This window comes from Temnothorax nylanderi, unplaced genomic scaffold (genome assembly GCF_030848795.1).
Source record: "Temnothorax nylanderi isolate EJ_2023f unplaced genomic scaffold, tnyl_v1.0 TNYL_tig0005_pilon, whole genome shotgun sequence".
Classification (NCBI taxonomy): Eukaryota; Metazoa; Arthropoda; class Insecta; order Hymenoptera; family Formicidae; genus Temnothorax; species Temnothorax nylanderi.
In genome coordinates, this window is record NW_027249067.1 from 3,253,884 (window position 1) to 3,277,493 (window position 23,610).

At 41.5% G+C, this 23,610-nt stretch overlaps 3 protein-coding genes across 4 annotated transcripts in view; 2 read left to right on the forward strand and 1 right to left on the reverse strand.

Moving 5' to 3' along the window:
• Positions 1-23,610, reverse strand: part of LOC139776651 (organic cation transporter 1) — a 97,960-nt gene that overhangs the window by 6,824 nt on the left and 67,526 nt on the right. Inside the window, exons 3-5 of one of the 2 annotated variants that reach the window (XM_071713484.1) lie at positions 14,017-14,277; positions 6,662-8,494; positions 5,682-6,038 (exon numbers count right to left, since the gene is read on the reverse strand). In XM_071713484.1, the coding sequence (XP_071569585.1) occupies positions 5,682-6,038; positions 6,662-6,787 (483 nt within the window). In that variant the 5' untranslated portion in view covers positions 6,788-8,494; positions 14,017-14,277. The remainder of the gene's footprint in view (positions 1-5,681; positions 6,039-6,661; positions 8,495-14,016; positions 14,278-23,610) is intronic. The other variant, XM_071713492.1, reaches the window with a different exon arrangement.
• On the forward strand, positions 18,286-20,890 carry LOC139776671 (uncharacterized). The gene is made up of 2 exons (XM_071713522.1): positions 18,286-19,886; positions 19,955-20,890. The coding sequence occupies exons 1-2, from the start codon at positions 18,541-18,543 to the stop codon at positions 20,535-20,537; spliced, it is 1,929 nt and encodes a 642-aa protein (XP_071569623.1). The 5' UTR covers positions 18,286-18,540; the 3' UTR covers positions 20,538-20,890.
• Positions 21,086-23,128, forward strand: LOC139776687 (vacuolar protein sorting-associated protein 28 homolog). Its single transcript, XM_071713561.1, has 3 exons — positions 21,086-21,243; positions 21,506-21,734; positions 21,893-23,128. The coding sequence occupies exons 2-3, from the start codon at positions 21,516-21,518 to the stop codon at positions 22,310-22,312; spliced, it is 639 nt and encodes a 212-aa protein (XP_071569662.1). The 5' UTR covers positions 21,086-21,243; positions 21,506-21,515; the 3' UTR covers positions 22,313-23,128.

The window sequence follows — 23,610 nt, forward strand, 5'->3', positions numbered from 1 at the left end:
GGTGTTAATAGTTTTGACATGAAGTCTGATTTAAGCAAATTGCCACTCACGGACTTTCGAGGTCTGCGCGAAACGCGCAAAAGATAAATTGCGCGGAAAGACAGGAGAGTGTGCCCGCTAACGATGATGTTATCGAGTTATTGTCAAGGGCAGTGCACGCGCCCATAAGGACACTAATAACACGCATGTATTTCATCACCCTGACACACTTCGAAATCAATATTGATATGACCGTAGTGCCGTTCATTACCGCGATTGTTTTTGTCCTGCTCGTTGCGCGCAGGTTTAACATCGAAATTAAATTCTACATTGAATCACGGTGAGCACGGTGACAATATTTGTCGAACGATGCGTCGAAGTAGGTTGCAAAGTGTTGGACCACGCGAGAAAGAAATGCGAAGAAACGACAGTAAAAACTTTTACATTAGTTGCACAACTCGGTAATTGATGGTTTATCGGTGATAACTGAACAATCCGTGGATCGTGATCCATTTTAAAAAAATTGAACATCGAAATTTGACACGAGACTCAAAAGCCTCTACTCGCCACGCGATATTTATCCTAGAACTGCACCACAGTTTCATCTCCATGCGTTTGGGTACGCGTGTATTTACACGCTCCGGATTTACGCAGACACATGACGCAAAGAGCCATCGAGGCAAATCCTGTCCTTCCGTTTTCCGTTCTTAATCGCTATCACTTTCTACCGTATGCAGCCGTACGCCAACGCTTCAGTCACCCCTTTTATCGTTTATACATCGCTCGTTTCGTTACGAAAAAGTCGTTACACGCCTGCCCCTGTCGATACATATATTTTTTCAATCTATTACGAAGTGGTTAATTAAGTAGATTCGCGTATCTCTAATTGCAATCGCTATCGTTTAAGTTATTCTTACTATTGATTTAAGATAGATGCTTTACATGTTCCTAGCAATTAATGTGGAAGGAAAACTCGGAGTTTTGTTAGTTTGAATATCAATCTAAAGTCAGCGATTTTCAAGTACTCTCGCGTGTCCATACATATTCATGTATTCATTAAGCTGCTCATTGATCCGCGTGATACAGAATGACGGCGTCCTAAGGAACCTGCGGTGGAACAAGCAAGAAATAATCCTTTCCCTAATGAAATATATTTGTTCAAATTGCCGCCTGTTGTAACGACAAGTCAACTAACGCTGCTTTATAAGAGAATTTAGAATTTAGTTATGAAATAATTTAGTTATCGATTTTATACATTAATAATAAAGATTATTATTATTATTATTATTATTATTATTATTATTATTAATTTTCTCGCCTGAATCTCTTCTGAGATGGTTGCGTCAAGTAATGCTAATAATTGTAATTATACGAGTGTTCGATACGCAAAGCAAATTATACAGATGTATAAATTGTGCATGTAAAGCACGAAATAAATCATCTTTGCCCTGCGAGAGACAAATTAGATCCGGGCAGGAAGCAGCGGATATGCGGTGTATTCGTCTTCGGCGAGGCTGCTTGTCACATGTCGACACGGAAAAGACAATGACCCGTTCCACGGTCTCGCGCGGCGTGATGTCATTAGAACGAAGCTCCTAAATCGACCACAATAAATCATCGGATCGGAAGTAAAGTATACAAGCGCGACTGCCCACGCGCTTTGCCACTGGCCAACGTCTCTCCCTCGTCGATGCATACGTTCGCAAAAAAAAAGAAGAAGAAGAACACTTTTCTAGATCGACCATAAGCGTTCCAAAAGAATAACTTCATCGTTTCGTAACAAAACGATGTGTCACGTATTAATTAAGCAAGCGCTACGTAATCAGAAAATTTCAATGCAAATAATACTTTAGAAATAAAATGTACGAGTCGTTGCTTATCGGTACGTCGTGTTATCTCAACTATCATTGAAAATGAAAAATTGTTATACAGAAACGTCTCGGAGATACGAAATCGTTAGACGATCGATAAAGAAAATTTGCCGAAGAACGCGAAAGGTGCGGAAGTGATCGACTTGCGAAGACGCGAGGACGGGGAGCGGCGAGAAAGAGGAACAGAGAAGAAAAAGAGAAAACGGAAGCTGGTCACGTTGAATCCGGCGGCAACTAAGTACGTAGGAACATATACCCTCTGCATGAAGAGAGCTTGGCAGTTTGTGCGAGGCGTTTGATGTGACATATCACATGACCGGATGCGGGGGTAGGTAAATTGGTCGGCAATTGCTGACGCCACCAGAGCTGCAACCTATCGGCCAGTCACTCGGTCGCTCATCAACCTTGTTCACCTGTTGACGATTATCTCGTTGCTGGAATTCTCGCGCGTATCGCGCGTATCGGCCCCGCAGACGAAATCTTAGAAATCGCTCGCGTCAACGCGAAACGCGCTACGTCACCTCTCGCAATTTTCGGGGAACGCTTGACGAATCGTTCACCGCGCGGCGGCGATGCTGATGGATCGGCCTATTATCGCTCTGTCCAAGATTATATAGATTTTTATATAGATTTTTAACGCTGCTTGCAGTACCATTAATTTATATAGCAATTCGTTATGCAATAATTTCGACAGAAAAAAAAAAACCCAGAGGCGACGAGAGGTACATTAATTCCAGTAATAATTTAATTCGCTAACTCGATAATGGTGTAGCGAAACGTGACGCGCATACAAATCAACGAGATTTATTTCCCACGTTTATCGCATTAAATTAAATCCCGGCGCAAAAGGGAGCTAAATTCGACTGTATAAATTGTTGTATTTCGCGTCAGTTAAATAAATTTTGCGGATGATTAATTGAAAGGACGGAAATGCAATGGCTGTAATTCATGTAACCGTGGATCGCACTGAATAAAAACCGGGCGTGCAAACATCGGCGAGAGAGCGGATAAACTGAACAAATATACAATAAACGTAAAACGTGATACCGCGTGAAACGGTGATAGGCTTAACGCCACGCTTATCAGATATTTTGAGAAACGCGCGAGGAATACGTGTATAATTCTGATTTATCAAATGCAATGTCATAAAGGAGACTAACACTCGTGATATGCAAAATAAATATTTCGCTCAATCCATAATTTCGGCAAGTAAACGTACATACTTTTTTTTTAAACATCACTCGCCTTTCAACACGCGAGAATTGATGTTTTTCTGTTTGCATCGTGAGAGTCTTCAACTCGCAGACTGTTGCAATCTGCGACATTATTTTATGGTTTTTTGTGGTTTATCGCATATATCAATTGTCTCATACGATGCCCGCTATGAGATTACAGTTCTTCTAGCGCAGCAAAGTCGGTAGAATCGAATAGAAGAATAAATGAAGATGAAAAAACACGCCTAAGATCCTCGACCCCGTGCATCGCGATTCCCATTTACGCCAGCAGTCCACCGCGTTGTCTAATTGTGGCAATTTAATAATGTCTTAATGAACACTTACGGCTGCTGCCACGTGATCGCGAGGTTTAGCCGCCGGCCCAGTTGTTTTCTTCGGTATTCAAATACGGCGGAAAATTGCCACTTCTTTCGGAAACGCGATACGCGATGTTGACTTGACTACGGACTTAACATGGACACGTGTTGCCTTCTCGAGAAGTTTTGCAGCAAAACAAATGTATAAAATTGTAAGCACAGAGTACCGACGGCAATAAAATATAAATCCATTCCATTTATATTTATGATAGTACTGTTTATATATAAAACAATTTTTGGATTCGGCAAAAGATTGAAAAACACACGCTTCATATTTTATCACGGGAAGCAATTTAATATTATACCAAGAATTTAATTTCTATAATGTACATGTTTACGAAAATACGGTGACGAATATTTCCATGCAAGCAAAATAATGGGTCCTCGTCATAGACAGAGGATATGACGAATCATCTAGGATAGATAGAATTAAAAATATTAATTTCACGCCTTAATTCTTGACCTCGTACTATTAAGAAAATTGTTTTGTGCAATTAATTTGTGCATTGTGTTTTGTTTTAATCTTTTTCAATAACTTCAGTGAGAAGATCAATTGTTTCCTTCTAATTTCTTTCATTACTTTTCTCTTTGGTCAAAGAATTAATTTTTAATGGTATTCTCTCTCTCTCTCTCTCTCTTTTCTTTTTATCTCGCTGCGAGGAAATATCATTTCTTTCCTTCGATATGTTTTCACTGCAAATGTAAAACATGCCGAGGGCAATTTGAATACTTCACGACGACGATCGAGAAATTGTATCGCGAGGTATGACAGACGTGCGGGAACTTTGTGTCTCAACATTTGGCCATTTCGTTCCACGATCGTCGCGCTTAATCGGAACTAATCGCGCGTAATCCGCGCCGCACGATTTAATCCGTTCGCGCCAATCATACTCGTCATCGCCGGCAAATACTTCACGGAAAGCGAGACCGTGCGGGAACATTGCGAAGTACACGTAACTTCTCATTCCGCGAACGGGACGCAGCAGAAAACTCGTCGCCGCGATGCACTCGCTGGTGCACAAACGCCGGGATACACACTACGAAGCCAAAGGCCAAGGCGACGTGGGTGAAATCCGATGCTATGCGAGGAAGAAATTTGTCGGCGACTATTAAGGCTCGTGGGAGTATTAAGCAAATCGTCAAAGTACACTTCGCGCTACGACTATATAGAGAATAGAGAAACTAAATGTGCATTTATATTCAGACAATTTTTTTGTCTTTTCAACATTTTTATGATAGTTGGCCCATAACTGGTACTCAGACTGTCCAGTCCGCGGATCCCGTTATTTTATTTAATAAAAAAAATATGAAACAGTAATTGAACCGAACAAATCGATCGTAAAGTATTCTTCATGGTTGATTGTATCTGTTAAATATTTTATCATATTTTCGAAATCTTTCTGAATAAAAATATGAATCCTTCTCCTAATGATTCAGCACTGTTGCTTACTTTAAAATTACCCACTCGCGTATAAAAATGTTTTTTTCTTTATTCGCGAATTAAAAAAAAACTGCTTCTGCGTTGAAAATAGATAATGAGAAGTCTGTATCAATGATTAATGAATTTAATCTGTCGATACAGAATTATTTATTATAAATTTAATTTTGTTAATTTATTATTTGCTAGATATAAGTAAATTGCGGGTGGAATAATTTCATTTTTACGAACGATCTATAAAGTCGATATTTTGTAACATCCGGATGACAATATAGTCACGTTTTATTCTAGAGATTGTTTACATCAGTAGAAGAACACAAGTATATTAAGCGGATACTCGACTCATAAAGTCGAAATTACACCAACTGCAATAATTTAAAATTTTTTACGACGCGTTATGTTATATAACGACGGGTAACAATAGAGACATCGTTAAGCAGTTAAATACGCAGGACACCGGAAAACGCTGAATATATTCTAGTCGTCTTTAGATGAGATATTTCATTTAAAAAAGTCGTTATTTGGAGTTAGATATACATCTCCAAATTAAAAACTACTATGATTATTGTTTGTCGTAAAAATAATTGCTCGTCTTTCAATGGAGACAAAGAAATTGAACTTGGATTCCTCTACATAAAGGCTATCCAAACAATCCATAAGATCTGCCCATTGCCCACTCACAATCAGTGCGAAACGTGAATGCCTCAAGTGCCTCATTACGACGGAAACAGTCGTCTCGGCACGCCGACGAATGGCACGCGGTTCTTTTTTTTTTCGGTGAAAGAGAAAAAGTCGAGTTTACCTCGGTCACGAGGGTGCTGTCGTAGTCCCTGGTGTCGTAGTTCCATCCGTACCGGCATCCGACGATCGGCCAGTCGGGGCTACTGACCGGCGGCAATGGCAATCGGGTCGACGGAGACGTGGTCAACGACGGGCTGTCGGTGGTGTTGGACATATTCGTGGCGCCTTCGAGCCACGAATCAATTATCTCCGTGTAATTCACGTCGTACATATGACACTTGGAGTAAATCCTCCTGCCGTCGGACTTGACCGAGTACGGCAACGAGAGCGCCTTCCTGTCCTCCAGCGACATCAGATCCGTCAGGTTGTCCAGTTCCGGTATCCTGCACCAGTGCTCTGGCGAGGCGCTCACGAACACCTGTCTCGAAATCGCGAGTCTTAATTAAGATTAATTATTCGGACCCGCACATTGTTTTCGCATCTGCCTTTTACCGGTTGCATGAACATTGCTAATTTAAACAATCTGACTTACTGTAGGTTTTACTTTGTTTTAATAAATTATGCAAGACTCAATATGTTTCAATATTTACTTTCAATATTTTATAAATTTGTATGTCGAGTATGAGCATTTTTAAATTTATTCGTTTGCTTTCGCATATTTTATCAAGCTAGAATTTAAATCATCGTAAAAAATTTACATAATAACAAGCAAACTCGCCACTAATTTTTATCTATATGCGAGAAGATTGTATACATAATTTAATGTTGCATTAATATTAATCATACGACCAATGTAATCCAATTTATGAATAAAAATATCTTTTATTTATTGTAAACTTGCGGTTTACGATATTCTTTTGAAAAATAAAAATATTTGCTTGAAATTTTGTTACATAAATTAAGAACAAAATTTATTCCGCGTCGTGACTTTAAAAAAAATCTTATTCCTGCCCTTAGTGCCACAATGCATTAATCTCCATCTCGATAATGATCTCCAAACAGGGCACACCTCTCCGAGGTGACATCAGACAACGTGCTTACTTGTGAGAACGCCAGGAAGGCGGCCGGCAGGGTGGCGGGTATGCACAGCAAGTAGTACATGATGTTCTGGTATCGGCCCTTCTCTCCCACGTGTACCAGCACCTCGTCGAAGTCGATCGAGCTCATCTTTCCGGCGATGCCGCGACTCTGCCGTGTCTCAACAGTTTGACCACGACGGTGTGGACGACCAGCACGGCGGCGGCGGAGACGACGACGACGACGACGACGATCGTGCACGATGCGACGGTGGCGTGGTACACCTTCGAATTACACGGCATGACCGCCGTCGCTCATCCTCGAAGGCAGCCACGCCGAATTACAAACGCACGTTTCTCGCCCCCTTCGTCCGAGACCGCGCACCGAGGAAGTTTTCCTCCTCCTTGGCGGCTGCCTCTACCCTCCCTCGTCTCTTCCACCCCCGCCTCCTCCTCCTCCACCTTCTCCTCCTTTTTCTCCTCGTCCTCCCCCTCGTTCGCCCCCTCGTCCTCCTGCCGTCCCGCTGCCTCACTCCGACGTACCCCCCGAGCGTGCCGAATCGGGCTGTTTCAAGAGCGGCGGGCTTTCCGCGATTCGGAGCGCGTGCTACAACGCGCGTCTCACCACCGGGTATACGGGGCACAAGGTCGCGCACGGTACCACCGAGATCACTGCTGTTAAACCTAGCGAGTCGCGGTTGATCGGGTCCGAGATACCGATCTGCATCCGGCTGCGATGAGCGCGTTGCACTTCATGTCTCATGTCGCACGAATCTTGTGTTGAGTCTGATCAACACCGACGAGGAGCTCCCCTTCGACGAAGAGCTCAACACCGAGAGCGCCAAGTCGATCGCGACGCGAACATCGATCAGTTTGGTCCTCGATCGCGAGGACTCGAGGACGAAAGGAAGGAAGCTGACGGGAAAGGAAAGTGATAACCGTCGCTTCGCTCGATCGCCGAGTCGGTCTGACCTCAGTCGATCCTCCTCCACTTGGCGCTGTCTCGAGGGGATCGAGTTAGTCTCCGCTTTTCGACAACACTCCCGCGTAAATCGCTTCGCGACTGTTGACCGCGTCTTCTCGCGGTAATAAGGGGATTATCTCGACGAGATCGCCTCGAGTAGTCTCAAGTGTCATCGAAAGCGCACTCCGCGGGGTTTAAGTCCTACAATCGATCGCGCAAACTTCTCTCATTGATGATCACCGATTCACCTGATCGCGCGCGCGCGCTCATCGCGGTGCCCATTCATACCCCAGTCTGTTTACGGAAGTGTCTGATTGACTCTCGCCGTCTCCCTCTCTCCTTCTCTCTCGGTCTCTTTGTTAACGTGCACGCGTTTATTAACGAACGCGCGTTTCTCCCGCACTCGGCCGCCGCGGCAGGCCGCAATTGTTAACACTCCTCGACACCGCTCTCGCGACTCACTCGCGACAACGCAGCCGGCTCCTCGTTTCGCGGGGCCTCGAGGGACCGTCCCTTCATCCTCGTTCACGCACCGCGTCCGCCCACCACGTCACGTTTTCGCGAGATCACGAGCGCGTAGATCCCCGCGCGTGGATCCGGTCGCTGCGGGCAGAGCGTTAACGTCGTCGTCCTCGCGATAAGAGCGGCTCATACGCCGCGGGCATCGCGGCCACGACGATCAGCCATTGCCGGAGAAGACCTCCTCTCTTCTGATCCTACCGAACATCATCTTCGTCGGAGTGTCTCTCCACCTCCTCTCTCGGCCGATCGAGAGCCGCCGCCGTCGTCGTCGCAGTCTCCGTACGCTCGTCCGCCTCGCCACTTCTCCGTCCTCTCTCTCTCTCTCTCTCTCTCTCTGTCTCTCTCTCTGTCTGTCTCTCTCGCTCCCTCTTTCTGCAAACGAAATTCCCTTCGTAGCGAACGCTATTTGTCTGTCGTAAGTACTCCGCTGCTCGTTAGCTTCCGCGTGCGACGCGCGCGATCATGGCACGAGCAATCTCGAACGTAGCGCCGGCGGATTTGACATTAAGGATCGCATCCGCGTCTTCCCAAGAAAACACGTTATATTCTAGAGAAGTGATATGTCGCCAATAAATATCATAAATATCAAACGATTATCTCTTAGAATTACCTCTTGGAGAACATGGAATTCCCTATTTATTTTTCCCTCTAGAGAAAATGATGAAATCTTTTATCGACGAAGTCTATACAGGTTTCGAAGATATATATTCATGTGATTCAACTTTTCCCTGTCGACTTGATACGTAACAATACGATTCTTATTGCAATGCCGGAATTTTGTATTATAGAATTCATTATCCATGATATTCATGTTTGTTAATATATAGTCATACTGCTTATTCTTCATAATCGTTCTCTTTCTACTTATCAACTATTCTTACTTTTGTAAGCCCTGCTTATTCGAACGTTTTAAATCCGCATAGCACTTTACCCTTGTAATCATTGAAGCGTTCTAAATCCGTGTCTTCCTCGAAGTTTTAATCTTCCGTTTATTATATATGCATATACGCGTACATTTTTTTCTCGCGATCTAATAGCCAAATGCTAGCAGAATACCGACAATATGCCAGCAGATCTAAACATGAATATGCGGCAGATTCCTGTCCACTGTGTCCTCATAAAGGCTTATTTTCTAGCAGCACGATCTGTTGCCACAATATATAATCGCAGAAACACAGCAGAAACCGCGCACAACGTGCCATCAAGATCTGCTATATCATGATATCAGATTCTGCTAGATTTCTAGTTTATTTCTACGCATACATCTGACACAGCAGATCATGCTTTGCCACTGCCAAAATTATGCCAGTATGGCATGAGACACACAGTTTGTAAAGCCTGCTCTTAGCAGACGTGGCTTGTATGTACATACGTACAAGATAAATTAATTTTAATTAATTATTCAATGAACGCAAATATCCGAAAACGCGAATGCTCAGCAGACATCATGCGTAAATATACAATTATCTCGAACTTATCTATGTTACTTTTTCGTCTAAAATAATTTCGTGCAATGGAATTTCTTTGACTGTGAAGATAAATAATAATATTTAAATAATCACAAATATGTGTGAAATTAATCGCGTTGTCTAAATCTCAGTCTTTCAGATTATATATTCGATCATATATCAAAATGGATACCATCTAAAAAATTCGAGCTTCACGCGCTTTTATTATTCGAATTAATCGACTGAATCGTGTAAGTCCATATAATTAGATCATCATTGTCACGGTCATGCGCGTTATTTCCTATTATGTTTGTAACTTGTTATGCTATTTTCTGCGTTGGGGCATGCGAATGTAAAGTATGCAAAATCTACAAAGGCGAGCACGTGCTGAAAAAACTGCGGATAATGGTTGCGGACAGCAATGGTGCAGTTAGATGCGGATTCACGCCTTCCAACAACAGTGCGTGTATTTCCTATTATGTTTGTAACTTGTTATGCTATTTTCTGCGTTGGAACGTGCGAATGTAAATCTCGCTTGCTTGGAGCAAAAAAAAACCGCGCGTTTTCACACTTTAACCCCTTTTATCCTCTTTTCCCAAATCCTCCTTCAAGAAAAGGACATTTCATCTTTTCTACAAAGTGTACTTGGAAAAAAAACCAGATTGAATCAAATCGATTATTGAAATAAGTTTCAAAGCTGCGTGAAATGACGGAAGAAACATCTATAAAGATACATATATCTATTAACTGTTTCCATTACCATTAATTAAAATTAATTGAGATTTGATTGAACCCCCGTTTAGTTAACTCGAATTAAAGTGGTTACGGGAATGGTTTAGCATGAATTACTCTAATATGCATGCAGATGCAATATCCCTCCGAAAGGTGAAATGTCAAACGTACTGAGCGACGATAACCAGAATAAGGAAACGCTTATTGCAACCAGTCCCGTTTCTCCGTCCGCAAAAATGCGTTCCTATCGAGCAGCGACGGGAATAATAACGTGCGATGTTTCAAATTTACGTCATCCGATGTAGGCTACGATAAGTACAGGTGTATAAACACATTTCGCCGGTCGTTTCCAGTACGTTTGTAAATTACGATCATCCGGCGTGATGATTGCGGGCGCGAATTACGTCGCCATATAAGTAATTTCCTATTTTCCGTGGAGACAAAAATCTCTGACATGCGCGCGACGTTGTTCATGAATCGTTTGCCTAATATATGCCCAGCCAGCCCAGCTATAAACCGCTAATAAAGTAAAGAAGCTGTCTATACGTCACAATTTACTGTGCGTTGCATCTCGTAAACCGCATCGCAGCATCTATTACTTTTCAATACTAAGATGCGTAATATCTGCTATATACATATTTATATTTATATCGTGCAAGATATAAATGTCTTCGCCATATCTTTAAATGCTTAATGATTTTCGATATATTTATAAAATATTTATAAAATAATATATTAAAAAAATAATATAATTCTATAATATATTACATAATTTTCTGTATGAACGTCCGCAGGTCTTTCCTCTTTCTTTTGTATAAGGATTCTTTGGCTTAGAGACGCGGTAGATATTTAAGGCAGCGAAACGCAGCAAAATGAATGAAATGATCGCACATGCAAGTTGTGGCTAGATAAGACCGTGGCATGCCCACGTGCTTGCCGATAAATTAATATCGTCACGAAATCGTCGATAATCGAGCTTGTAGCGCATGCCTATCTTCCTCTCAAAGAAGTCTTTTCTCGTCGAATGATGATAAGGACTCGCGCGGACTTAGAATGTTGTCAAGATTTTATTACTGTCTGGAAACGACCTATCGGGATTTCGTTAAGATGTGGCATGATCATGTGTAAGCAATTTGAGGAAGTTTCGGGCGATACGAAATGTTGACATTTATTATTTCGTTTGACAGAATCAACAGTTTTGTCATCAAACTGACGATGCATTTTTTTTCGCGCAAAACAATGCTTCTGTATTTGGAAATTTTTGTGTGGCTTATTACAATGTTTTGATAATGATATGCACTAAAAACAGTCGATCAACTCATATGCATTGTCGTATCGCGAATGAATGTTATAACCTAACGTGAGCGTTAATGCGATCTTAATCTTCGGAATTACAATGGCAAGTGGATTCTGCTTCGCTCGCCTTTATCAATAAATCAAATTTTTATATTTTGCCTCCAACCAAAACGAGATCTAGAATTTGAATAAAGCTCGAAACAAGTGAAATTAATTTATAATATATAATAATAAACATTACCAAGTTTGCATATTTAAAATAGAAGAGGAAAGGGAGGAAATTAGTTTATAATTTCCTCTATTAGCGATTTTAATTTTAATTTTGGTTCTTATTACAAGATAATTTTAATTAACAAAATAATTTACGGTCCAAAGAATAATCGGTGATAATAATTTTATAATTTAATCGACTAAATATTTCTTGCAAAATGAAACGCTTGTTTTTAAAACGAAAGAGAAAATAAATGATAAAATGAATCGATAAGAATGCTTATTTATTACGCTGTCACGGCTTATCCAAATTCTAATTTGCGACCAGCTTCCTTCAACCTGCAGTTGCAAGACCAAAGCCACGACGCTTTTTTTTTCTATTTAGCCTGTCAGCCTGCCACTGACGTCAGGTAACCCTAGACCCCGGAGCACATGCGGCTCGCGAGCGCACAGAGTCGTGCCTCTCTCATTGTTCGTTACAATTACGAGTGACGTCACGGGTGCAAACAATGTCATTCCGCTTCGCACGCCTTCGCATTCTGCCCATCCCTCTCTTTCTTCACTGGGCGCAATCCCCCGCTCCGTCCTCCCCGCTATTTCTATCATCTGCGCGTTCGCGATGCACGCGAATCTGCGCGCCTACGCGACTCTTCTTAGATTCGCGCCGTTCCCGATATAGGACATTTGCAATTTTACAGTTTTTTGTCACAACTTTATGCTTTATGCAAGCTGCGGATGTCTACGGTAAAAATTATATCCTTTTTACAAAGCATAGTTTTTTTAAACTGTGCAGATCTGATCCTAAATTACGATTTTTCCAAATTTATTCTCAAGAAATATCTTGAGAAAATAATTGGACGCGTGTTCCAATCTTCCAATTAGGTTTAAAAATAGCTTGTTCTCACAAAGACGTTATTATTAAATTTTTAATATTGTTACTCGTAACACATCCAATAAAATCAATAATCAATAACGAGTTAATAAAAGTTATTAAAGATTAAACTTTTATCTAAAGATAAATAAAAAGACATTGTTTGCTTCGTGGAACTTTCACTAAATGCTTTTCTCGATAGAGCTGCTGAACTTTTGCACCGATCTAATGCATATATAATGCATCTTGCGTTATGTTTTAGTCATAAGATGTATAATGAAATATGATTAGCCATGCTGCCCTATTCGTAAAACTTTGTTACGACAACGAATATGAAAAAGCGAACTACATAATATTATAAATTTAGACGTTTACCAATACTTTACAATGTTGTAAGATAGAGCTGGCAAATCTACTCTCACATTTTTCCGAATATTATAGAAGTAATTATAGTAAGTTGGTGAATTTTCAATATTTTATATATGCGCTGCGAGAAATCCAAATAAATAAATAAATTTTCTACGATGTCTCTCAATGTCAATGACGTAGCTGCGAAGTCTCGACAATATTAAGCATCTACTTTTAAAATAAATTTTAAGAGACGCCTATATATTACTTTTGCACCTGGCAAAATTAAGGATGTAGTCATCTCTATTCCAACGATAGTATAATAGCTGCGCCTGATAAGAGAAATGATGGCGGATGACGTACCTCACTATGACGTGGATTCTCTGACGCGGTCAACTAATCGGACATGTAAAATGCAGGTACCAACTAATCGGACGTGTCACAAAATACGGATAAAACTCAATTAATTAGACTTGTCGCAAATGCAGATGCTCGTATCACTGAAAAAACTTTAAGAAATTTTCTCTAACATTCCTCGACGAAGATAGTATATACTGTTATTTATAAAACGCATAACAATTTCGTACAATTTATTTGATGAAAACATGACTGGATATCGCTGTCAATCTTTACGCCAATAAATGCAATTTAGGCACGAGATATCCCTATAACACAATATCTCATTTTATACCATTCATTTCGATTTTCAAAAGATAATAATTTAATAAATCAACTATGTAACTATGCACTTTTAGCATTACTGATCAGCGATTCATTAGATTATTTATATAGACTCAAATTCTAAAGTAATCAATTTCAACAGGACAATTTATCTTCATCATAATTAGAATTAAATATTTAATTAAGTCACATTAAAATAAGGGTTTTAATTTCCAATTTTTGTCAAGTCAGATTCTGCGAAGAGACACCTGCAAACTCCCTTGTGCTTCTTCAATCTTATCAACGAACGATCCCCTGTCCGATCTTACCGATGCCGATCTCACGTCCAGCGGACTCCTATACCGCGAGGAATCGAAGAAAGCCCGATGAGGCGCGCGCGTCCGGCCGCCGCTTCCTCTGCACCGCGCTGATTGAAATGCGACAGCGCGTAGATGGGGGCTGATGACGAGGACGATGACGACGCTCTCTCACTTGGGTGGACCACCTCGGGTGGACCATCAGCCGGGACTCCACCGCCTTCGGCCTTCCTTCGCGAACCCGGCACGTACACAAGAGCGCCCAAGGCGTCACTGTATAAGCCCCCGATCAGCGCCTCGTTCGCAAGCACGCAAGCACGCACATATGTACGTACGGTTCACGCCAGCGTATAGAGACACAAACGTACGTACGAACGCACGCACGCACGCACGCACCCACGCACGCACACGTACGCTCACTTAACGCGGCACTCGGAAGTTCGGTGGAAGCCACGAACACTCTTCAGCGAATCAATCGAATCACTGCACCGCCCGGCATCCGGTCACCTCCGTTCCGCCACGACGACGTGTACGCGCGTATATTACGCGCGGTTCGCGCTGCGAAATAACGAAATGACGGAAGACGACGTTCGTCTTGGACCGCCACCGCGATTCGTCATCCCTCGCGCGCCGTCACCGCCGATCGGGAAGCCGAGGGACAAGGCTCGAGGAGACGTACTCCGAAATACGGAGAGCAGATCGAGAAAGACTCCCCGAGAGAGAGAGAGAGAGAGAGAGAGAGAGAGAGAGAGAGAGAGAGAGAGAGAGAGAGAGAGAGAGAGAGAGAGAGGAGAGAGAGAGAGAGAGAGAGAGAGAGAGAGAGAGAGAGAGAGAGAGAGAGAGAGAGAGAGAGAGAGGCTCCCTTCTTCGTTGGGCTCGCACCCCTTCGATTCTTTTACCCCTCTATCACTGATTTTTATTTCTTCTTCTTTTGTTACCCGTTTTGTTCTTCGTTTTCTTCCTAACGGTCTCTTCTTCGACTCCAGTTCCCTTCGAACCAGTTCCCTCTTTCTGCTTTCTTTTTTGCTTTCTCTATCTCGTTCACCCTTCTCCCTCGACTTGTCCCTCTTTTGTTTTTTATCACGCTCTGTCGGTCTCCCTGTGGTAAGGAGTGCACAACTACCTAGTGGCAGAAGGAGCAAGTAGCCTCCATCGCGAACTGGAACTGAGGCTACCATGTAGATGCAAGGGGTCCGCGCGCGGTTATACCGTCCTCGTATCTATCATTTCGAGGCTCCCCTCGAGGTCCCCCCTCTGCCCGTCCCGCGAATCCGATCGTTCGATCTCCCTCGATCGATCGTACGAGCCTCTCGAGCCCTCTCGCTCTCTCTCTCTCTCGCGCGCGCGAGAGCCGATCTCCTCCCTTCCCGATCTATCTTCCACTTCCCAACAACGATCCTCCGAGACCGCGCGTCCCCCTGGCTCCCGCCCGTCCTAACCCGAGGTGGCCCTCTCGGTAACGTGACACACACAGGCGGCTATCTCGACTATTAATATATAAAATGGGGTTCCTCGACACTCGCCGCCCGGTAATTGTGCCCGCGCGGTCAGCACAGCGCGGTGCTCTCTCGCCGATTTAGATTTCCACACCGGCCTAAACCCTTTCTCGCGGTCGACGCGGTCTCTCTCTCTCTCTCTTCTCTCTCTCTCTCTCTCTCTCTCTCTCTCTCTCTCTCTCTCTCTTTATTTCTCTATCTATCTTACTGATTTCCTGATCGTCCAATCCCGCGAAAACGCGAAAACGGTTTCACGAAGAAATCTGGCAGTAATGCACTGTTCACAATTTTTATAAAACGAGAGAAAAGTTTAGGAAAGACTACTAAAGCATCAATGGAACAATTTATTACTTGAATTTATTACTTGAAGTTAATAATATTGTAAGATAATTTGCAAATAAATTTTATGAGATATCTTCTTCGGAATAAGCAAAGTGCACTTCTTTTCTCTTTCCTTGGTATCGTTTACTTATGTGATAGAAAGATTTCATTGATTCCTGGATACGTTTTGCCCGAAAAACGTTTATCAATGATAATGCTGCGAGAGCGCCGAGGGTTCAGTCACGGTCGAACGGGATCGGAAGGAACACCCTGTCGTTCCATTTGAATAAGAGCACTCGGTATCGGGGTAAGATAGTCGTCCAAGTATCACATCCGCATGCTCAAATCAGGGCTATAGCGGATGCTATTGAGGCAGGTCCGCGGAGCACAGGATATTATCACACTAAATCTCGCATTTGTACGTTTAAGCACGCCATCGAAGTGGGAAGGCATAGAGAACGGAATATAAAATATATTATACGTACGAGAGATAGGACGTTTTAACGTTCTAACATTAATAAATTTGATATACACATACTTTGATTACAACTTGTATTATCTGATTTAAAGACCAAATTAATTTCCTTTTTAATTCGCAAATTCTTCAGAAGATTGCAAAATTTGTAGTATTGTATTGAATGATAACTAAAATATTGGACACACTTTGAGATTTTATTTCATTAATTAGATCCCAGTGAGCAATATGTTATCGAAAAGAGCTCACGCATCTAGAAAGCTGACGTCTTACAACGCCATCTGGAAGATAATATAATGATATCATATTGTTGGCTAATGCGCCGATTTTAGAGAAGATAAGGATAAATGATATCTTCAAGAATCTCTTGAATTTGATAAAAAAAAGTTCTCTCAGCTGATCGATCACTCATCCAAGGTATAGTACCGCGCCCACGTTACTTGACATTGATAATAATTGAATGGACTAGTACGTGGCGAGCCTCTGACTCTGACGCTTCCTTCTTACCTGTAAGTACTTGTCTATATATAACACATCTTTAAAGTATTTAAAAATCTTGTAATGATATATTAACTGGCAAATATTAAAAACAATGCAGCAACAAATTTATTATACAATAAATATTAATAATATTAATTAATATTAACTAACTACAATTAATATTAATTAATGTAATAATATGTTAATAATGAGAACGCCTAAAGGCGCTGCCCGGACACAAGGTAAAAATTTTATTTAATGAATGTAATCAAAGTTAACTTCGTGTGCGTACATGGCGTCTGAGCTAAAATTATATCTGCTAAGAAAATATTAAATAAACGATATTTATCAAAATGACTATAAAATCGTCAACTACAATGTAGACAGATGTTCTGTGAATTGTTTCAAATTTTTTAAAATACTTTAGTAAGGAAAAATAGCGTCAAACGTGATAAACCCACAGTTGCACTAATGTCCATTTCTACCAATGTAGATTAACTTTAATTTCGGTTTAACTTACCTTTTATCTTTTTCTAACTCTTAGAACTAGAAAAAGATAAAAAGTAAGTTAAACCACGATTAAAGTTAATCTACATTGGTAGAAATGGACATAAGAAGGTAACGAAAAAACGTATGCAGGGTACGAAGGGTTAAAAACGATTAGAAATCAAATTTAAAGAGACATAAACCTAAAGTCAATGTCTCTGCAAGCTTCAGTGCTGTATCACACAATAACACTGGCTCTTACAAAATATAGCACAGATTACAGAATAACTACGGAGGTTGTAATCCTGTAAAAGATCCTGCTGCTAAAATTAAACTGCGAATGCGTGTTATATTAACATTATTACTTTGAGAGAACGTTATGATCTATTTTTCGTGATATCTTATACATTTCTTTTACAGGATATTATAGCGACTTCATTTACTACATATATCTATATACAAGCAGATAACATAGAGAGCTCGCTTTTGAGAGAATCTTTTAGAAAGAGAGAGTCTTTTAGAAAGATAATTTAAAAAGAACTCTTCCTCTCAACAAAACACTGGGATTGATATCTTCTTTATCTTTCTTTCGTATTGAGTCTCGTTTTTGATATATTAAATTTTGTGTTATTAGAATAAAACTATTATAGTATATGCAAAAATAATTAAGCTGAAGAAGGTATATATTTAAATAAAAAATAATTAATAGATTAACCAATATAAAAATTAAGTTAATTACATATATCTAATATCAAGCTAATATCGATCTCAAATAACTTTCATAATTACTTTCATTGATAAAATTGTTTAAAATTCTTTTCAAAATCTGTTTTAAAAATTGTGAATCTATTATCTTATACGATTTCTTCATGCAACAAAGCACCATTCAAAAGTGCGCATAATTTTACTTTAGGCGTGAGGTACAAACATTTAAGCAAAAAGAATTTTGTTAAATATAATTTTCAAAAATTAAAAAATTTAAATCAACGATAAGAGAATCAAACTGATCACAGTCAAACAGTTTTCGAGAATTTCAAGAGATTGCTCGACTAGCTTGTCGCTTCCTTTTTCGTATTTTATTCGAACAGGGCGCAACAGTTTCGAGATGCAGACTGGTCGCTCCGGCAACGAGCCAACGAGGTGACATGGCGGCGCCCAGCGCGCACGCCACACAACACATGACTCGGAGTCGGACGCTGTGATGTACGCAACACGAACGCGCGACTGTGCAATTCCGTGCCAGCAGCAGGGTATACAAATGAGTCCAATTTACTCGCGATGTCCGATTGCGACAGACCGAGCTGCAGTCGAGTTCCTCGCGAGGATGTATTACCGCGCGTCGTCAAACCGCGGCACGTAAGATCCTTGAATTTCGGCCGGTCGATCCTCGAGCTCGGCGCCGTCGAGCGGCGGCGCCCGGCGCGGAACGGCGTCCTCGTGATCGACGAGAATGTCGCTCGCATACCGTGCACCGAGAAGGGGGATTACGTGCTGAAGTGGCTCGAGACTCACGAGAACGGCGAGCGCGATCCGTCCCAGTTGTCCCCCGTTCTGGGGACCGCGTCGGCGACCACCACGGCCTCCCGGAGATCGCCGATACTCAGTAACGGTAGGAAGCGACCTAGGGGAAAGATCGGTATAAATAGAAACGCCACGGCGAGAAGGCCGGGCAATGCAGACCGCCAGGAAGTCGCGGAGCACCCTGCGAACTGTAGTACGAAGCGATCCAAGCCACATTGCGGATGTAAGGAGAAGAGCGCGAGGTGTGGGGAGTGTACCAGCGAGGGACAGCACACCCCACCTGGTGCAGAGAAGACCGCTGACGAGTCGTCTCCTGTCCTCGGTACCACGTCGCATCGCGTTTTTAAGAAGAGGAAAAGAAAATTGCAGTATGAACCAGAGGTCGGTGTTTCTCCCAGATGTTCAAAGTCACACGACTGTAAAGTCACAGGTATAAATGTAAAATCAACGACGGAACCTGACGGTAAGCGGAATAATCTGTCTGCGGATCGAGATAAGTTGGAGAAAAATTTGGACACCAAAGCATTGGTCTTCTCGACTGAAGTAAGGGAAAGTCCAGAGAAATATCAGGGATGTATAGAGACATTTTCATCGCCGATACAGGAGAGATTGAGTTTCGCTGACAGTTCAAGTAGTAAAACTGATAAAGGTAATTCAAAGATAGAAACAGGTACGAGCAACGGCAGCGAGGATGAGGAATGTGATAAACTTACGAGCGCATCCAGCAATAGCGACAATTTGAGTAACTTCATAGAGGAAACCGATACGCAGGAAACTACAAAAACATCCCAGTTCTTGATGGCGGATAAAAATTTGATCCCTTCAGGACAGCCGTTTACGTCCTTGCAGTTAATTACCGACGACTCGAATGAAACTTATTGTTCAGAGGCAGAAATGATGCAGGATCAGAGTACACATCTGTCCGCGATGATCTCCGAGGTGACGTCTGTGAATAAAACCACGCAGAAGACGGGCAGCAAGTCGGCGACCCAACAAACTGATGCCATTATCAGCACGATAACAACTCCGTCGAAAAAGTCTCCGGATAAGAGTATGCACGCGCGTCTCTTGGACTCCGGGAAGAAACGCCGCAAGCCTAAAAAGTAGGTATCTAGGTAACCGATAATGTGGTCTCATGAACGTGATTTCTAACATTGCATTTTTGTTCCAGAGGAAGCATGGTCGCGAGACTGCAGTCTCTGATCAACGCGCAGGTATCCGGCATTCGTATATGGCGTCATCGAATGAACAAGGAACTCGACGCTACGTCAGCACGGTACATCAGCGTACTCGTGCGCGATTCTACAAAGCAGTTCGGCAACCAGTTTCTGGAAGGCGTCTTGATCGAGGATCGCTGCAATCTCCTGCAAACCGACACAGAGGTCGAACAGCCGGAAGAGGATAATGCGGCTCAAGTCCGACCGAAGAAAGTCTTGCACAGGAATATAACGATAATGCTAGTCTGTGATATAATTGGTACATTGAAAATGATATCGCAAGTTGTGATAAACGTTTATCCACCATGGAACATCTTGGATAAAGACGATCTTACCTTAGAAGTGATGTATATAAGTATAAGTGACAATCGCGAAATACCTGTTGTTGAGAACGCTGGGAAATCGCGTGAGCGCAAGAAACGAATTCTCAAAGAGTTCAACTGTCCCTGTATAGAAGAACAGAGAGAATTGCCGTTCTGCGCGAGCAAGTCTAGCAGTGATAAGCCCGACGTGATGCGACAAATATTTAATTTCTAATTTATTTGCTTTTTATATATTTAAAATAATATATGTTGCAGAGTTTTCTAGTTATTTCACAGATTGCACCTTACAACAAGAGCATTTTCTGTGTTACGTTTCCTCAGGTGCTGTTGGCTACAATTTTAAGTAGCGACATATAATTGTGATAATTTTGTTGTAGGGAATCACTGCCAGTGATACGACATAAAAGTACAATTGTGCAATTTGAATATACCAGCCAACCATTTTTGAATCAAATGTGTACGTCACACGTCGTGCGATATTTTTTTATAATAAAATTAGACTGATAAGAAATCGTTTAATATTTGTAATATCGCTGTTATATTTAATAAATTAAATATATTTTTTAAGCGGTTATTTGTTTCAAGATATCCGTATTTATAATTAGTCATGAAATATAGAAGTATATTCGCAAAATGGAATTACGTATTTAAAAATAAATTGTAAAATATATAAAATATATGGATTTTTGAAACTGTAAATTAATTTGCAATAGATAAAGTCGATCACTGCTATCTCATCACTATCTTACATTCTGCTGTTATACACTCGCAGCAGGTGGCTCTGTATTCCATGATTCGTCAGTGTTGTGCAGCAATAAGCTGTCAATCGCTTTGATCTTATTGTTTTTGCCGTCTTTATACAATCCATAATAATCATTATTGTACGTAGACGTGAAATTAACGACACCCGCGGCACAAAGGTACGTAATAAAGGCTACATTCTTCGAAACTGTTTCACGTTGTCGCGTCGAACTGCTCGACGTTACGATATTTCGTCGAGTTACCGCAATCTGCATTAAAGAAATTCGAAATCGATCCATAAATCTCGTAAATTAACGCGACACTTGCTTTTGCAAAGTGGCTGAAACCTCTATGAACAATAGGCGTCGTCGCTCTCTCTTATTGCGTGTACCTAACCTCAAAATAACTTATTATCATTGAAATATCGGTTTTTCTTTACAGTTTTAGAACGATGTCGATTACTCAGGACCGTCCCGAATTATACGAAGAAGTTAAGCTCTATAAAAATGCCCGGGAGAGAGAGAAGCACGACAATCAGGCGGATCTGTATGCCGTGGTAAACACGTTGCAGCATTTGGAAAAGGCTTACATCAGAGACTGCGTTACGCCAAAGGAATATACAGCGGCGTGCAGCAAGCTGTTAGTGCAATATAGAGCTGCGTTTAAACAGGTGAATAACCAGTGCGTAAAACAAGAATTAATGTGTCCCTTTTGTACATGATATGCTATTATTGTATCTATCGAGTATATTTAATGAAGAATAATATATATAAACTCAAGTATATCTAATGAGGAAGGATATGTAAACTGTCCATTTTCTTGCTGTAGGTACAAAGCGATCAATTTCCAACAATCGACTCCTTCACCAGAGCGTTCCGCTTAGATTGTCCCGCTGCCCTCGAGAGAATCAAGGAGGACAGGCCAATCACGATAAAAGACGACAAAGGCAACACTTCTAAGTGCATCGCCGACATTGTTTCGCTGTTTATCACACTCATGGATAAGTTACGACTGGAGATCAAAGCCATGGATCAACTGCACCCCGATCTAAGAGATCTCATGGACACCATGAATCGCCTCAGTATACTACCCAGTGATTTTGACGGTAAAGAGAAAGTTGCGGAATGGTTACAGACCCTCGACAATATGTCCGCCTCGGACGAATTATCGGACACTCAAGTCAGACAATTGATATTCGATTTAGAGACATCCTACAATGCTTTTAATAAAATACTTCATAACTCCTAATTCTTTTTATTTTCTGCCGGATCGAGTAAATCTGATATAATCTATGATATGAGCCTTGATGTATATATCATTATAATGCTGCTTGAACAGAATTATTATTAATGTAAAAATATAAAATTATTATTTGTACATATTGTTACTGCTAATTAATTTTACCGCAAGATGTCGATTGAAGAATGCTTTGAAGCTTCTTCTATTATAGGTAGAATTGAATTAGTTTATTCTCAATTGCGACGTTTGTAGTAATTGCAATTATACTTTTATTTTGGTAAGCAACAATTTGCAACGTCACGTCACTTTGCATTGTTCCTTGAATCACGTGTAAGACTCGCAGTATTTAAGATGAATACATTTTATTGGTAAATGAAACTATATTATAGCGAATTCGGTTGGACGCACTAGTGCGCGCTTATTGCGCATTGGTGCACATTAAAGCCGTCGTACACAAAGCAACGTGTAAAGCGTGTTTAATATAAACGTGTTAAATCACGAAATCCTCAATATTCGCTATTTGGTAAAATATGTATTGGGCATTTATCAATCAAGATATTTGCATTTTGCTTTAAAGATTAGAGATTAAATCAGTGTACGACTTTAATATGCACCAGCGCGCACTAGTGCGTCCAACCGAATTCGCTATTACTGCTATTAGATATACGTATATGTATACATAGAAATATATATATATATACACAGATATGTATAGGTGCGCAAAACAAACTATTTTATATGCGATTCTTTGTAAACGCCGACAACTGAATTACTGCTGCTTGTATATTATCGATTAAGCCAATAAAAACGCGTGCAGTTTTAATAGCTGGAAGTGTCTGATACTTGCAAGCATACACGTAGTCTGTCAAGCGACTGTCTATTAAATTCGCTCTATTTAATCGGGGAATGTTAATTGTCCTTTGTGCGCCGAGAGATTCGCGAAACTTTCCAACAGGCCGCGACAACGGGCGCCGGTTTATCGGCGCGCGCCAAGGCGCGCCTCGGCTCCCTAAAGCGGGCGCGTTTAACGCCGCAACAATGACGCCGCCCGCCGCCGTTCAAAGCCGATATTTCGCCGGTTCTGTTTGCGGGCGGGATGGTAATGCGCGGGTTAATTCGCGCCGCGTCCCTTTGATGTGCCAAGAGCAGACTTTTCCCCGAGTCGAGTATTTACGCGGACACACCCGGTATGCAAATGAAGAGAGGGTGGTCCTTCGGCGCACGCTGCCACGTCGGGGTACAATAACGGCTCAACTATTGACTAAACTAAACTAAACTAAATTAAACTGAGCTAAACTAACAGCCCA

What these genes read in the sequence shown, in the direction of transcription:
- LOC139776671 (XM_071713522.1), top strand. Translation starts at nt 18,541, where the DNA reads ATGTCCGATTGCGACAGACCGAGCTGCAGTCGAGTTCCTCGCGAGGAT. An exon ending in AAACGCCGCAAGCCTAAAAA is followed by an intron (nt 19,887 to 19,954) that starts GTAGGTATCTAG and finishes TTTTTGTTCCAG; the next exon opens with AGGAAGCATGGTCGCGAGAC.
- LOC139776687 (XM_071713561.1), top strand. Translation starts at nt 21,516, where the DNA reads ATGTCGATTACTCAGGACCGTCCCGAATTATACGAAGAAGTTAAGCTC. An exon ending in ATAGAGCTGCGTTTAAACAG is followed by an intron (nt 21,735 to 21,892) that starts GTGAATAACCAG and finishes TTCTTGCTGTAG; the next exon opens with GTACAAAGCGATCAATTTCC.